Raw genomic sequence first — 18,546 nt, 5'->3', positions numbered from 1 at the left:
GAACTTTTATCCTTAGAAAACAAAGTTATATAACTCAAAAACTAATCGTACGAATTTTGATTCTAATACGTCAATATTTTCGGAAAAGTTATCCACAGAATAATTTACAGTTGAAAAGGAGGATCCTCATTTGAAAAAGAGAAGTTTTTATCTACACAGGACACTTATTTAGTAGTACCAAAAAAAAAACTCAAGAATTTGAAAATATGGTCTTTTGGTATATAGGTATTTAAAAATTCCAAAAATCAAATTTTGAAAAACTCCATTATTTAAGAAGAAAAAAGGGGGTGAGCATGCTTGGTGAATGACCCTGTATGTGAACTGTAAGCACGTCAACGAATGTGTACACAGCCACACAGGAACTGCAGGAACTATATTATGATGTAGGTAATTTAATGTTCTAATCATAATGCCATCGTCGGTCGATTATAATTATTCGTCTTGAGTACAGAACGAAACTTGTGTTGTCGTGGGATGATTACCTTCGTGCGTACACGAAGGATTTGGAATCTTCTGTCAGAACAGTTGGTTGGATATTGAACGTAATTTTACGTCAAAAGCAAGAGTTTATTGGTAGACAGCCGACTGGGTTACGTCAGAAAAAGAAGAATATTTCAAGGCTGTATAGTTGTCAAGAATATGATGGTTAACGGTATACGGTTCACATAGACAAGTTTATGCCTCGAACGAGTTACTGTCGCTAATTTATGGTAAACTATCGAAATTGCTCTCATAGTATAATATTATTATTGATTAATAATAACAACACATTGGACTCGTGAGATGACATTTTTAAAATTAAAAGCCTTGTACATAATATTAACAGAATTTTCTGTTCAAATCTTAAGTTATATCAAATAAAATAATTGATTAAGTCTTCTGTTTTTTTTTTTTTTTTAGGTATTACTAAGTAATATTTTTGTATGCCGTTCGATGTAATTGTATAATTATTGTTGTGAATTAATCTATAGGTATCATAGAAATAAATATTTTGTATTATATACTTAATATAAAAAAAAATGTAATTTGGAATTATATTTTCGTTAATAAAGATTATTATTATTATTATTATTATTATTATATGTACAATAAACATGATATTTAAAACAGGGCTTGCAAACGTTATAGTAACGTTATGATTATAACGTTATATTTGAAAAAAAAAACGATTGGAATTTATAAACGTAACTGTAACGGAAAGCGATAGTCAAAAATAGTTAAATATTGCAAAACAAAACATAACGATTAACAAATTGTATCATTAAACAAAACGTAATTTAAAGACGTATAATACCATTAAACAAATAACGTCGCAAAACGTTAATTTATAGAATTTCATCGAACAAAAAATAACGTGAAACGAAATAATTTAAAATCCATTTGTTTAAAAGTTATATCGGTTTCGTAGAAATATTAATTTAGGCACATTAGAATTCATTATATTATTATATTCTGTATCCGGGCCATACCCGCATTAGTTATTATTAATACTATAATGGGTATTGACAATATTCTAAATAACGATAAACGTAAAACGTTTTAATATTCTAAATAATGACAAACGCAAAACTTGCATAACGTTTTGGTTCTGAATAACGATAAACGCAAGACTTGGATAACGTAATAATTCTTGATAACGATGAACGCGAAAATTGTGTATCGTTTTAATTATTGTAATTAATAACATTAAACGGAATTTGATTTTCAAATACAAGCCACGATTTAAAAACAATGCGTACGCGTTGAATACGCTATGAATAGTCCTTAAAAATGGTTTTACAAAAATATAAAATATGAGTAATACTGGAACTAGAATTTATTTTTACAGATTATAAATGTCGATAGATTGATATAATAATATGAATGTCTAAAATTTTAAAATCACCATTGTCTCCATATTTTATAAGGCTATTACTGTGGACCTTTTATCCTCCGAACACAAAGCTGAATAATTCAAAAACTACCGTCACGAATTTCGATTATTATACGTCAAGTTCTTCAGAAAAATTATCCGGCCTATAATGGCCTATATTGGCCTTGAAGTGTATTTAAAAATTCTAACATTTTTGAATAACTGCTTTTTGTACTGTCGAAGAAAAAAAGGGGGTGAACCGGCTTGGTGAATTGCTCTGTATAATGAAATGCGCGGCCTAAACTGTTTCAGGCTACACAGGTTTGGAGCACAAGCTCACCCCCTACACACATTATAAGCTCAATCGGATTATAATAATACTCATAGTATTAATCGTAGTTCTGTTTAACCTGTGCCCGGGAGTATTTATTTGATTTAAAACATCAATAATAATACCTAGCTTTAATAAAATACAATAAAACCGTGTCAAACCGTATTGAATTCATTATTTATGTTATTTTATTTATACTGGGATCACAAAACTGAATCGCATCAAAAACAAAATTGTTTATAATAAAATAATGAGAAAATACGTTTATATAACCGTAGGTACCTATTACTACACATTCTAAACATTGTCCGCCTAATCCAATGACGATTATTTTCACCAAAACGTAGACAGATTTGCGTTTTGTACACGGACGATGAAAACAATAATAAGGTTAGATTTCGCGTGTATGAGAATCATTACTGTTATGATATATACGTATTAAGTACATATTTATACAACGTCGGCTATTTGCCCGAATCGTATTTGCCTACAACTACTATGGAGGTTAGTACCTAGCTACCTACAGTGTACACAGAGTCTAAGAGTCAGCAATTGTGACGAATAAAAATAAAAGACGATGATTAAGTCGTATGCGCGGCCAATGACCACAGTAGATACGTCCCATATCTATATCATGCATTTATAATAGGTATAGTGTTAGAAATGTATGACTCCTTCGTATACAGGTGGCCGACCAATTGTTGCGTAGACGTGGTATATTATCGCGGTAATACATTGTTACCATAGAGTTCCGCGGTACAGAATTAATATTAATGTGTTCTCGGTCAATAGTTTGCGAGCTAGTTTGCTGTAAGTTCGCAGCTGTGATATAACGCTCGGTGGTTGGTCTTAGTGTTGTTTGAAAACGCGTTTGGTACGGAAAAATTAACTATTGTTATACTTACATTATATTTGTATACATTATAATAACACTATAGAAATACCGTTGTGTAATAATATCGAGTAGTCACGTGAAAACTACTAAACAAGTTTGAAGGAAACAAAATACACGTTGATCTGAACGCTTTCATCGCAACTTTTTTTTAATTTGATATACCTATATATTTTTTATACACAATTCAAACAGCACAATTAGATTTCTTTTAAAGCAAGCTAATTTTAAAGTTTTCCTGATGAAAGTCAAATATAAAAAAACCCAGCTGCTGCAATAGTGAGTAATATTCCGCTACTTTTCTTAAAAAACTAATAATTTTCCAAAATCGTTAAAAATACAATCGTTAATTTTGTTTTTTTTCCAATCATCTCATAAATCATTCGATTAATTAAATATAATATACAATAGTATATAACATAATATGAAACACTCCAACCCTGTCAACGCAGTATCATACAAAAGTGAGTGATTTCCGTTAATTGAAAAAATGTAGGTTGCTATAGGTCAATATCAAAGCTGAACATTAATTGAGTTTTATGACGACTGATACTTTTTACGAAAAAAGAACATTGGCAGCTTGGGCACATTAAAAAGAAACACATTCGAAGGCTAAACCTCGATAAAATATTAAATTTATTTTTGCGAAATTATTAGACCAGGAATTCAAAAGAAATATTTTCGTTGGTAGCTTTATTTACTGACTCAGCGACGCTGTGTGTGTGTTGTCGATTTTCTTATATTGTTTGTTTTTTTTGCGTAATGCGAGTGAAAAACTTTCCAAAGAAATAGAATGGAGAAAAGTAGTTACGAAAATAAACAAAAGACATGAATTATTATGTCATCCAATGAAAGAAAAAAATATGCCGCGCATGGAAAAACCGCCTGAAACCAAAGTCCCGTTTTGTGTAATAGTTAATGTGTATAACTGCAGTCGGGTTATTGTCTTGCACAAATTTAATAGAATCTTTCTGACTTTTTAAGTAAAAACCAAACAACAAAATATGTGATTCCTATATAGGTAAGACTCGCCTATTTCGAACTTACCGCGTATGCGTATGCCTTAAAGTAATAGCGAAACGTATCGAGACAGAAAATATATAATATTATTCGCACGGTGTAAGTAGAATAAATAAAATTGCTGGTGGATAACAGTGAATAGACATAATAATATTATTATGAGCATTCGTCTTGCTTCGCTATCGTTTTGGTGGAGGACATGGTGATGTATATTCATTATTATGATTTGTGATAAATTGGTATGCATAATGCATATTGCATAATATTATTGTGTACGATCGCAATCGAAAAAACCGCAATCGATTTACTTTAATATAGTATGTTTTATAGGTCAATCGTTTTTAAATTAGGTACCTATAATAGTACCCATCTACTCGTAATAGAAGTTGGCGTTCTAAGATTGTGATATATTTTACCGAATATGTTTATACATCGTTACTAAATACCTACTAATAATTGTTATTATTACAATTTCAAAGAATCTCGAGTAACAAGAAATATTCGTTCGAAAGAAATGTAAAAGAATAACGTGCACTTAAAACGATTGTCACGTGTATATTTAAACTTCGAATCCCTGAACAATACATCGGTTGACTTATGATATTTGAGTAAGTATTTTGATTCAATATCGTTATTATGCATCAAAATATTCAACTTCATAAAAATTCTGAATTCATAATTAAATCACGTACTTATAGGTCGTGAATCTGCCTAGGAATCATAAGAGATTCGAATCGCACATAATTCAAAATCAAATGTATAGGATGACTATTATAATTATAATTTATTAATTACTTATTGACGATTTTTATCCGTAATATTGCTATCTATTATTTATTAGATCGATTATGTTGTAATTATTTTATGTTAAACACTTTATACAATATTCGATAAAATGTATAATGTTATTGGAGGAAGAAACGCAGTATCCTACTATAGATATACATTTTTTTTTCGACAAAGAAAATTGAGGAATCAAATATATATATATATTATTGTTGATTTGCGTTTCTAATGTGATGAACAAAGCGTTACCCGAAATCTGTCAGAAAACAAAACGCTTTATCCTGCCAAAAAACCAATCTATGTTAAAATTAAACGTTGGTATATTATTTTTTTAATACCCTGTATTTCTGTACTAATATCAATATCTTTTTTTTTCTAGTGCATGTCCATAAAATAATAATTATTATAACCAAGGTTGTAAATTTAAGCACAAAAAAAAAAACTCTGAAACATGTTTGCACTTGTATACACTCAAAAAATAGGAAAATATATACCGACAATAATAAAACTTTCAAAATAAACTTGGTAAGTAAAATAAATTCTCAATTACGTTCTCGTGGATTAAAATACACCAATAAGAAATATGCATAAGATATTACAAATTTAAATTTCATTTTTACCTTCATCAATATTACAAGATATTTGCATTCGTTCAAAAAATTGTTTTTAAAAAATATATGAACAATGAAATACCAAATTCATAATGTTTTACTTTAAATATACAGAAAACGCGTTTAAAATAAACAGCGATACCTATGCATTTATGTGCAATTTAAGATTTCGTATTTTAAAGTACTTAGCGCAACGTCTTCAACAAAATGTGAATCTCGTTTTGAATTCAAACGAAAGTCATAAAAATGCAAAATGCAACATTTTGCATGCAAAATCAGTAAATTATGCCTCTCTGTATGTAAATATAAGTAAAACAAATCTCTTGATTACTATGATCACAATAATGGATGGTTTAAATACTCCGACGGCGTCTATCTATGACAGAGGGAATTAATTGAAAAACGATGTCTGCGGAATTCATTGCAGCGCGTTACCTATACCATTGCACAACCATGGCCGGATTTAGAACAAGCGCCGCCCTAGGCCCTTATAAATATACCACCCCTACCCCTAAAATGTTGTGATTATTTCTAATAAATTTATTTCATTTTAAAGAAATTTGGTCAATAGTCATTATAAACAAAAAAACCAATAATTATAAATTCTAATTAGGCATTAGCAGTATACATTTTTGGTCTTATACCTATGTTATCTATAACATTTTACGACGAACTTTTTTAGACTCGAAATCGTCGATTATATCATCGTAATTTATACTTCGAAGCATCTCAGATTCTATGTGTAGTATTGATGTCGCGTTTAATCTATCTGACTCCAGAGTTGAACGAAGATGCGATTTTACTCTTTTCAATGCCTTGAACGACCGCTCTGCCGTACAATTTGTTGCAAACGTGCACAAATACATACGCAACGCTGTTGTGACGTTTGGGTAAATATCTATTAAATCATTTGTATACAACATCTTACAAAGTTCTTGGGCGTTTCTTTTTTTGCCAGATTTAAAAAAAATATCAATGTTGGAAATTTGTTTCAAAGAAAATATTTGTTACGTTTAGCGTTATAAATCTAGTTTAGCGGCCACCCATGTAAAATTAATGGCTGGAAATCATTAATTTTTATGATGTTGTCTTACGAAGTTCACGATTTTCGGTGTTTTGTGCTAACGAATTTTCTTTTTTTTTTTTTTTTTGATACCTAAGTAAATGAACGTTATAAAAATTATGGTGCAAAAATAATTCTGACACCCTCCCACGGTGGTTTCACATAACAATATGAGGGACGTTTTCGATAAACGTATAACTTAAGAACTAATGATTTTCGGAAATTAATTTTTGCAACATCGTTCTTATTAACTCGTTGTAATTCATAGGTTTCCGAAAAAATATTTGTAAAATAAGCGTGGGTATTCGCAATAGGCATATATATATAGGACACGGCCGCATCATGCACGGTAATGTCCTGCAGGGCTAGGATTTATATGCAACATCATGTTTTTTTGCGACTTTTGTTTATTGATTTTGTCAGTAATGTCCAAGAATCACCTCATGATGAGATAAATTGTGGTATTTTTATTTTGCATGTTTTTGCATATTTTGGATGAAATGCATATTATTGCATATATTGAATAAAATGAATATCATTGCATATTTCGATTATGAGAATGCGAAAAATGCATGTTTTATAGAATATTTCATAAAACTTGTTTTTTTTTTTGTCAAACATAAATTTTATTTCTATGGATACAATCCTATGGTACAATAGGTATGCGATAAAACATTGAATAGTTTGACATTAATTTTTGAAAATTTGAAAAAATATGTGGTCGTAGCATGTAACACACGTAGTGAATGTGAATTATAAGTTTTATTTCTAAATTAAATTTTTTTTTCTCTCAATTATATATTATATTAAGACAAACAGCCAATCACTGATGTATTTCAACAAATAAATATTTTTTTTGTAACTATCTTTTTGTGTTTATCTTATAAATATTTAAATGCATATTTTTGCATCTTTTGGTCAATAAAATGCATATTTTACCATTTTTTATTGCATCCTAGCCCTGGTAATAACCGATCAAAATTATTTTTTTCACGGTTCCAACTTGTAGATGATTATTAAAATAATATGTAACGTGCGACAATCAACGATAACACAGAATGCCGATTTTCAAAAAATTAAGGCATACGGTCGTGCGGGTGACACGTCAAAATATCTCGAAACCAAAATATGCCCGCAAAAAATATTCCATGACTATAAATATCCCGCGTAAATATTAATTCGAAACGTTAACCTTTTTTTTCTAAAAGTTGCATACGCATTAGTAAAATGTTTTATCGTGCGTATACTATTTTTACGGGGCGTACACCTACGCTAATTTTTCGAACCGCAGTGAATGGGTATTACCCCCGGATATACCCTCCAAAACACCACTGGTCATGATATTATTATACACCGACATTTAGTCTTAACACCCGGTTACACGTCCGTCGTTCAATAACGCCATTAGTTTTTTTTCTTCTTCAAATACCTATAGTACAAAATATATGCGATTGCTGCATGACGCGATTGTCGCACCCCACGCGAGTAACCAGAGACGAACGGCTAAACCGCGTTTTATGTACCCGCAAAACGGTATGTTATTTTGAAGAATCGTTTCACGAACAATGGAGAACGTCGCGAAATCGAATACGTTTTTGAAATATAGTACTCACTCGTACGCTTAAATCATATTTTGTTCGAACCCAGTCACAGCTAGGCAGGTAGGTAGGTATATATGCGCGCGTATTATATCACCGTCGTTTTTCCGAACATTTCGCTGAGCTCGCGCACGTCATTAAAATATTCGAACGAAGACCTAACGGAGGGGGGTCATATCAATATAGACCACATAGGTATGATATAATATAGGTACAAGCCGGCCGTAAAAATATGCGAAAGCGTTTAGGTACTGCAGTGTTTGATTTCGGTCGAAATCTTCGACAATCATCGTAAAACGTACATAATATATAACGGCGGCGGCGGCGGCGGCGGCGTTAATCGTATTTTCGTTTATTTTTGGCCACGGCGGCGTCGGCGTTTCGGTCGTGACGGGTATATCGTATCGGTGCGAAATGAAAATAGATTAAAAAAAAATTGAAACCGTTCGAAACGACTCGGCGGCGGAAGCAACGAATAGGATGGTCGTGTTATATAGGTGCTTGCAAATGTGTAACGTATTTCATTAGTGATTATTTAGGGCCCGGAACTTGATGACATAAAAATCTTTAAAAAATTCACGCAAAAAAAAATGTTAAAATTACTTACATACACCAAAAATATCACATACAAATTACCTCAAAAAAAAAAAATGTTAAAATTACTTATATACACCAAAAATATTACTTAAAAAATTACCTCAAAAATACTAAAACTTACATTATAAACACTTAAATTTTTTTAAAAAATTACGTTTTATACAATTACTCATGTATCATAAACTGTAATTGTTATAGGTGCTAGCTCATTAAAAATATTTAATCTCAAAAATATTTGTTTGCAGTTCGAAATAATTTGATTGACTTTTGGGAAATTTTTTTGATTGACCGGGCCTAGAAAGGTGTCTGCCAACAGTTTTTAAATAATCGCATAGATTGCGACAACAAACGATATAAAGTTAATGAACGTCGATAATCGAAAAGCTAATGGTAACTGAATGTGTTACAATAAAATGTAACTTTCAACAAGAAAAATTGAAATACATTTTAAAAAATGTACAAAATTGAATAAAATGCATCAAAGATACTAAAAAATTACCGTAAAGCAATAAATTCCTTAAAAATGCAAAAAATGCAAAATAAAATTTGTACCGTGAAATTCTATATTCCATAAATTGAATTTCTGTTAAGACGAGCCTCGAATGTAAGCTTTATGAAATAAAATTCAAATGCATCAAAAGTTCCGGGCCATGGAGATTGATTTAGGAGAACTAATCAGAAATTAAAAATTTTTATTTTATTGTGATCCGCGGTGTACCTATTCTCACTGCTCCGGACGTACTATTCTATCAGCGACGATAGATTTCATGTTATGGGGAAAAAAATTCTGGTGTTAGACGCGCCTACTTAAAAAAAAATGTTTAGCTACTCTCGAATAGTGCATTATTATAATCACGAAATACTGCCTTTAGATATTAAATACCACCAATGACTGATCACTTATTATCACCCAACCACCCACCCACCAACCCACCTGACCCACCCATAAATAGTTCTGAAGAATTTTCCCCAGTTGATACTCGTGTGCGGCGCTAATGTAATTCTATTGTACGTTCTTGTATTTTATAATAATATCACTTGCAGCCGGCAATCGTACAATTTTAGGGAACCCCGGCTCGCGTTATTTTACAATTTAAAAATCAAATCATATAGATCTCAAAATAAAAAAATTTATTAAACACAGGTTGCAGAGCAGAAAATATAGTGTAGCAGTGAAAAGGTTAACAACTCGGGTTGTTTTTCCCACCAACTAAACTGGGAATAATAATATATTATAATAATTACTCCGTCGACGGTTTTCATATCAGAGATGAATTATTAAATGGATATACTTACGTCATTAGGAATTTTTTTTTACAATCTCATATCTATTCGTAATAATAATATTTCAAACGAAATCGATGACATGATATGTGTATGAAGAAAAACACGGTTCGCAGAATCCACCCGTTGAGCAACTCGACTTTACAGAAAATTTAATTTTTTGTCTTTCAACGTTTGACGGTTTCGATAAAAATTATTCCGCGTAGTGTATCGAGTCACTATAACGACTCGTTTGTATTTTGCGTGAATGATTGGCCGACGAACTTACGGTGGTCGGAATTTGATTGAGGAATATATATATATATGTGTGTGTCCTTAGAATAAAATTCCCGTAGGAATATCGCATATACCTATACGCACCGCCGACATTTGGATCAAAAGACTTTTTCGTACGTGACGCGTAGGTGGGACATAGAGATTTAAAAATTTTTTCATTTCAAGGTCGCGGGGCTCTAGACGTCGGCGGTGGCGGTAGTTCAATAAATTTTTTACATTTTCCTACCGCCAAGTTATTTTTGGCAATTCCACTGTTATGAAATAATATAGGTACTATCGCCGTGCTAGTCGCACTTTGAAAAGCAAAAAATCAATTTGAATATATTACATTTTTTTTTTTTCAACGACAAAATTATTGCAAACCGTCCAAACCATCCGACCTCATAGTTTGTTTACTCTCGACAAAATTGTCTACATATACCTACCTACGTAGGTACTAACCACCCGAGGGAGGACGATGAACCGCGTTTGCGTTCGTGTGCAAATGATAGGTGTGTAGTGATTGCGACGAGACGACTGGCGACCATTCATCTATTTCTGAGGCATACAGCCTTCATATCGTATACAAATTCATTCATTTTGTATTTTCTCTTTGTGCGATTAGCCGCCAGGGGCTAAAAGGAGAAAAGTTACGCGAATGTACACATAATGATACGTATAAAATATGTATAAAATATTATACATACACGAGTATAGGTACTGCGCACTATACTACTCGAATTTGTTTGTAAAATCATTATTTAAATGCGAATTCCTACACCTATGTAGGTACGACAGTCGTACAGACCGATCATTTTTAATCGTGCTCATTGCTCATCTTGTGGTTTTGCTCAAATTATACAAATTCTGATTTTTGGAATTTTTAAATACACTAAAAGTCCATACTTTTGAATTCTTGAGTATTTTTTATGTATCACTTAGGGTTGATACTGTGGCAATATAAACTTATGTTTTTTTCAAATTGCAACCCTCAATTTTCACTCTTATTAATACAGTTGGTATTTTTTTTGAGAATTTTTGTGAATCCAAATTTAAATATTACAATGTGTACTCAGGAGTCAGGATAATACAATTATGTCTATGGTAATGGACTAAGTAGATATGAGGGTTTGGACGATTTGAAAAAGTTAGTACCTGATTACAATGGATCTTTCAAAATAAATAATTCTTAAAAAATATTCTAGTAGAATAAATGCTACATAGAGCTGATATTTTTGTATAAAACCATTTTTAAGGATAATTATCCTAAGTATAAACATTTTAATAACTCAGAAACTACTCATTATAATATTTTGGTTTAAATAAACAATTATAAGAAAAACATCCATTAAATATTTTGCAGTGAAAAGAAAGGGGAGGGAGATGATCTCATTTGAAAAACAGAAGTTTGTATCGCCACAGGACACTCCTTAAACAGTACAAATATGGTCTTTATAGGTACCTAGGTATACTTGAAAATTCTAAAAATCAGAATTTGAATAATTAACGTACTGTTAAAAGGAAAAATGGGCACGAGCATGCTCAAACAATCACCCTGTACAATATCGAGTTTACCAGCTTTGGTCTTGCCAAAGGTACGACGAGAATTTCGGACGGATCACGACAAAATCAAATACCTACCGTTTGATGTTCGGACAAATTCCGATTGTATATTATATTTTGATCGAGTACAATATTATGTTCTATACGTAAGTCGCATTATATTCGTACCTATAGGGAGGAAAAAAAATTACTCTCAGCGCAAACACACTACACTTTTGCACAAAACGCACTGCAGGAAGAAATACGTCGTTCGACGAACGTACACAATTAAACGGTCTCGTCGAGAGTTGATACAAAAAAATGGTTTTTGTCCGCTTTGTCCGTTCACGAAAGACGACAAATAACGGAGCGAAATAATAACCGATTTTCGACTATATACCACCTATCTATATATATTATGTAATATGTACATGTACGCGATTTTCATTGTTGATGTCTATTTTTATAATTCTTTTTGTTTGGCTTCATATTTACAAATCCCCAAACGGAGCACCCGACAGCGTAACGCGTCCGTTGTCCGGTGGTTGTACAATATTGCCAAATTTCCAGAAGCGAGAAAATGTTTTATTCTATTACAAAATGCATTAATTATTCACAAACCGATTTGATTTTTCATTAAAAAAAAAAAAAAAAACTAAACGTTTTCTATTTTTAACATTAGCTGTAACGTTTGATGGCTGCAGTAGATAAGTGATAACTATAACGATGATGATTTACTAACACTATCGTTCATCTTGTAGATAGGTAGTTGTTATAAAATTAAAAATATAATATAAGTATGATAAGTTTTTTTAAGTATAAGTACCTACCAAATTATTATTATTATTTTATAGTAAAAGTCCTGAAAATCATATATAAGAATCACAAGCGAACGAAAAATTATAAGGAATTGTCAGGAGTGGGAGGAAACGTCGGGATAAAGGATGGTGAGGGTGAGTGGCAATAATATTAATTTCCATTGTACGTGAAAATCTCGATTACGCCCCCGAGAACGTGAGAGTATGGTACAAATAGTGTGGGAGGACTGACGAGGACTTGTCAAAACGGTATATAAGCAATAAGCTATAGCTATAATAACTAACGAGCAGTGGCGTCATTTGGATTATGGCTTTTAAATTAGAACCTAACTATCCACGTTTTTCTTAAGCTCCTGAAACGTTACCACATTAACTGGCGTATTTACGATTAATTTTCGAACAGAAAATATGGTCTGCGTGGCATGAACACTATCAAAATTACATCTAACGTCGTTGTTACCTATGCTCAGTGCTTACCTGTGCTTAATATATTTCTGATCGTTTAATATACAAGTACAATGTGTCATTTGTGTATTCGTTATTAAAAGTTTAATAATTAAACTGGAAATAATATTTTGATTTTTTACATGTTTTCGTGCTTAGATATATTATGTGAGCGTATAAAAATGCAACTTTAAAACAATTATTCATGTTTTTTTAAACTTATATTACTTTTTTGTGCTCATAATATAAAAATAATAAAATGCTACAACCCTAAAAATCTTGTCTTCTGGCGTCGTGTATACATTTGTATTTGCCTGCGAGTGACCTTTTACTGTTTTGAATGATAAGATTCATTTTTTTTCTTATATTATACCGAAGCAGAATATTATTCGGAGTATTTCCGGTCTATAAAAATCAAATTTCGGACAAGTAGTTTATTAGCTATAATGAATAATATTATTCAAAGTTTTGATGAGCGTGGAGTATAATATAGTGCTCCAACTTTTTGTGGGGAACCCCTGTATACCACTCCATCCCGCACATCCATACTTATAAAGTTAGTCCAAAATTCGATTTATATGTATAATAATATGACGTGCTCTATAAAATATTTTGCTTTGAAATAAGAAATTGAAAATGCATGCTGTCATAACAAGTTTTTTAAAAAAAATTATAACGAAAAAAATAATTGAATATAATTTTTCAGAAAATTGTTGTTTATAACAACTTAAAATAATGTACAAAAATATTTTTCAAAAACGTTGATGGACCTTGAACGTAGAAATAAAATATATGTCTTACACTAAATGCATTACCGTTATAAACAATAAAAGAATTGGTTGTTATTTTTTTTTTTTTTTTGTGAAACAACCTTAAAGTGATTATACAGAATTGACGCCACTGCTAACTAGCAGATTTGTAAGAAATACTTGAATATTTATGAAAAATAGTATTTCAAATAAGCAGGATAATATATAAAATACTTTTAAGCGCTTTGGTTTTTTGGACAATTTTAAATTATGGTCAGTGTTAAAATATATAAAGTATTTGTATAAAAGTGTTAGTTTATGATGTTTTACTTATCAAATATATTAAAATAAAAATTTAATTTTAATACTTTAAAAGTATACTTCGAAATACTATCAAAAATATTCAGAACACAGCATTAGAAGCTTTTGGCCAGTTTTGGGAAACATTGTTCCAAAAGTATTCCAAAAACTACTCACAAGTCGAATATATAATACCGGGTGGTTCATCTAACGCAGAACACTCTTCAAAAAGTAATAATGTTTTAAAAATATTTTTATATGGTCTGATGTCATAACGAATAACAACGTTTTTACTAAAAAATTATATTTTTAAATATTTTATATCCATATTATATAATATTTTGAGTTTTTCAATTTTTTGAAATATGAAATCAAAACAACTGAATGTTGTCATTCAAAAAAGTAAGGAAAACTTAAAAACATGTCAGGGATAAACATTATAATATTGAAAAATGTCTATATTATTTGTAATGATGTTTGTTTTTGAACGACTGACACTCGGGTAAAATTTTAAAACATTTATGCTTTTTGCCACGACGAGCGGTTCCGTGATAAAACTTTCACCCGGTATACAATTTTAATACTATGTGGTATAATATTATCATGATCAGTGGTGTAAAAAGTTTACGGGTACACGCCTCAAGATCTTCGTAAAAAATGACTTTGGGGGGGGGAGGGGCTACGCCTAACACGCGTGCCACGATTTTCGTTGGGGATACACGCATAGACATCAAATTATAGGAGGTGGGCGGGGGGTACGGGGGGTGCATACACCACTGATTCGTAATATATGCGTATTATGTTGTGCAAATGACTGCGGTGCTCACTTGGCGACGGTTGAGAAGGCTTCGCGTCTGAAACTGGCCGTGAGTATGGTGTAGAGGAACGGGTTGGCGCACGAGTTGATGGGGTAGAAGAAGACGAGCAGAATTTTGGACTTGGTGACGTCGATGAGCGGGTAGCCGAGCAGTGCGGTGAAACCGAAGAAGATGACCGGAGCCGTGCACGCGAAGTTTGTGCCGATCAGCACGGATATCTTGCGGGCCACGGACGCCTCCCCCTTGGCCGCGTGTCGGGTCTCGTAGCTCAGCGACATGTAAATCTGAACGTAGCAGAATAGCATCAAAACGAACGCCGCCGCGCCGAACGCCAACAGAGTGAACACGTAGCACATGCCGCTCGCGCGTGCCGTGTCCATTGGCAGGCAGATGCTGTGGGAAAACGACATCGTTGACGTATTGTTAATAATAGTAATGACAACAACAACAACAACAACCGTGACGATACGTCGTTGTTATGCTATAACAGGCACCTGTTATACCTGTTTGAAATTTTATTGAGATGCCCGCCTTTTATCGTGGCAGAACACTCGGTTATTTCAAAAAGGAAAAAAGGTTTTCGAAAGAACAAATTTTACTTGGCTTCTATAATATCGTTAAAAACAACAGGTTGTAAAAACGATTAATTTTTTCATCCCCAACCATTTTTTTAATTTTCACGTTTTTTTTTTAATGACGACTTGAATTCATACTTCAGAGCAGCGTATTTTTCTAAGAATATTTTGATACATCAAAATCGGATTCGAGTACGAGTAGTTTTTGAGTTATGAGTATTCAAACTTTAAAGTTAAGATGAACCGAGTGGAAGAGTGTTACGAGGTTACATAGTAAAATATTGGTCCACTATTCCACTCATGTAAACTTTTAATAGTTACTCATAAACTACTTATACCTATATTAAATTCTACTTGTATGTATCGAAATACTCGGAAAAATATTCCGCTATCGAAAATGAAATTAAAACTGTGTATGGTGTCATTCAAAAACGTAAAAAACTTAAAAAGTTATAAATATAAAAAAATATTTAAAAATATAATTTAAAAAAAAAAAACGTTGTCTTGTATCGATTTGAAACCATATCATAAGAAAAATATATTTTCAAAAACATTAATACTTTTTGAATAATGAGTATCTTACGTTAAAAAATGTTAAATGAATCATACGAGTGTGCCTATGGAGACAAAAAAAAAATGTCACCTCAAACAAATTATCAGCGGACATAAGCCTCACACACACCCACCCATCATCGATAATATTGTTCTGATTTTCGTCACACTGCTTCGTATGCACAATGCTGATGATTCGTAAGATGCTTTAAAAATGCCATTTGAACACGATAGTGTTATAGTGTTTCGTATGCAGTGTTGAGTTTATCTAGATAAATATTCTTTTATCTTTTATCTTATCTAGATAAATAGAGATCAATAATTTACACAGTTATCTAAGATAAAAATCACCGTTATCTAGATGAATTTAATTTATTAAACGGCTTTTATTTATTATGATTTATAGGTAGACAATTAAGTAGTTTATTAAGTAGGTAGTATTTTCCAGGCAGCAATTTTTTGATTAATAATATTATTATAACATTGTAATAACGAATAATAATAGTATAACATTATTATAATACTATTATAATATTATCATTTCAAAATGATGCCTGGGTTACTAATAAGTAATAACTATCGACATTTTCGATAACATACTATTAAGTTATTCTATATTGCTACGAGCTTGCGGAGAGTGCCATAAACCAATATAAAAAAAATTATCAGATAATTTATCTAGATAAAAAAAAATTTTTTTCATCTTTATCTAGATAAATAAATAATTCAGTTATCTTTATCTTTATCTAGATAACATTATTTTAATTTATATTTGTCTTTATCATCTAGATAAAATTATATTTATCTCGGCTCAACACTGTTCGTACGCACAATGCTGATGATTCGTAAGATGTTTTTAAAATGCTATTTGAACACGATGGTAATAAATTGGACGTGTATCGTGTGTTGTATGTGTAACGCATATTAGGGATTGTGACACGTCCCTGTCTACGATTATTATTCAGCATCTATATAATAAGATGATATTGAATTGAGCCCCAGACAATGGCGTAGTCAGGATTTTGTTTTTATTTTCGGGGATAACTGACGATTCACTGTATAGCTGGGGAGGCTTTACTATGATCCGCGATAAGACGTTATATAGGCCTGATTACGCCGTGGATGTATTATTACAACATTTAAGACTTTTGCCGTAACCTCCATACAAATTATAGTTTTAATATTATATAATACGGTTGAGTCTTACGTCGTATGTTCACAGAACGCATTATTACATTTTCCCAAAATTTAGGAGTGGGCTGGCCTATTACCACCCTCTTGGCCACAGACGCTGAAAAGCCGTCCGGTGTATAATATCCTCTATCGTATAAAATATGTATGATTTGGCCCCGAGGTAAGATAACATTTTAATGTGAGTTGTGTGTAAGTATATCGATCGGTGTCGACCTTGAATACGGCGTTCAATACCAACGCCGCTGAGATAAGGTATTTTCGTCAAGGCAATGGAGTGGACACCAATGGTGATAAATATGTAGGCTCGGTCGCGAATACGTCAAAGTTGTGTCAAATATCTCGCGGACACTGGACGAGAGTGAAATCCAGAAGTACCTGTTATATACCCGTATTGTGTCGAGTGGAAAACAAAATTTTATGGAGAAAAAAATGTTTTTAAATTTCAGTTTCATAAGTACCGTTGAAAGACGAACTTCAACGCGATGGACATGCAGTTGCCCCGCGCGTGACCTCGTGTAAGTTTTTTTATTTTAATTTTCCCCAAGTTATGTGTGATGTTAGAAAATTGTAACTATTAATTGACCATGAAAAGTGGGTGATGAAAAAGTGGTTAGTCGACAGTCAATTTGTAACTGCGTACCTATACTGTATCGGATGAAAATGAACCCACATAGATTCCACCGCAAAAGGTGGTAGTGAACTATATCAGCGCTTGTATAAAAATATTTTGACCGTAAATTGTTTTTTGATTGAATAAAAAAATATAGAAATGACCAGGATGACTACGGATAAAAAATATGATAGGTGACTGAATCACGATAGGTTGTTTTGAAACAGTATGTATATAACTGACGTAATCGGGCGAGACCAAAACTGACATTTCTCTTCTCATCCCCAAACATTTTAAAACTGTCTTCGCACAAGAATGATATGGAATCCATTGCACGTCATTGGCGGAATCGATGCGTCCCATCCTCTCGCGTTCATATTGTAGCGATATGATAATTAACACCCTTGCAGCAACAACAACAACAACATCGACAACAATAATATATATATTAATATATTATATTACTATAGTGAGTGTACTATATATTATAAATGAACGACAGTTATAAACACAAGCACCAAGTATACCGCAGACGCTCTCGAATTGACCGCAAACGCGTTTGACCGCCGCCGCGGCTTTCACTGGAAAACTAGTCGTTTTCCATCCCTCGCCCCCTCCACCACAAACAGCTCTGAAAACCCCTCCGATCGACCAG

The 18,546-nt window shown here is 32.2% G+C and overlaps 1 protein-coding gene across 2 annotated transcripts in view; it reads right to left on the bottom strand.

The window, feature by feature from the left end:
* The window catches only part of LOC132936117 (lutropin-choriogonadotropic hormone receptor-like), an 80,555-nt gene that overhangs the window by 20,375 nt on the left and 41,634 nt on the right, over positions 1 to 18,546 (bottom strand). For both annotated transcript variants that reach the window (XM_061002802.1, XM_061002803.1), the window contains exon 15: positions 14,970 to 15,353. In XM_061002802.1, the coding sequence (XP_060858785.1) occupies positions 14,970 to 15,353 (384 nt within the window). The remainder of the gene's footprint in view (positions 1 to 14,969; positions 15,354 to 18,546) is intronic.

This window comes from Metopolophium dirhodum, chromosome 1 (assembly GCF_019925205.1).
Source record: "Metopolophium dirhodum isolate CAU chromosome 1, ASM1992520v1, whole genome shotgun sequence".
Classification (NCBI taxonomy): Eukaryota; Metazoa; Arthropoda; class Insecta; order Hemiptera; family Aphididae; genus Metopolophium; species Metopolophium dirhodum.
Note: the sequence above shows the minus strand (reverse complement) of the source record. Positions and strands in the feature narration are given on the sequence as shown.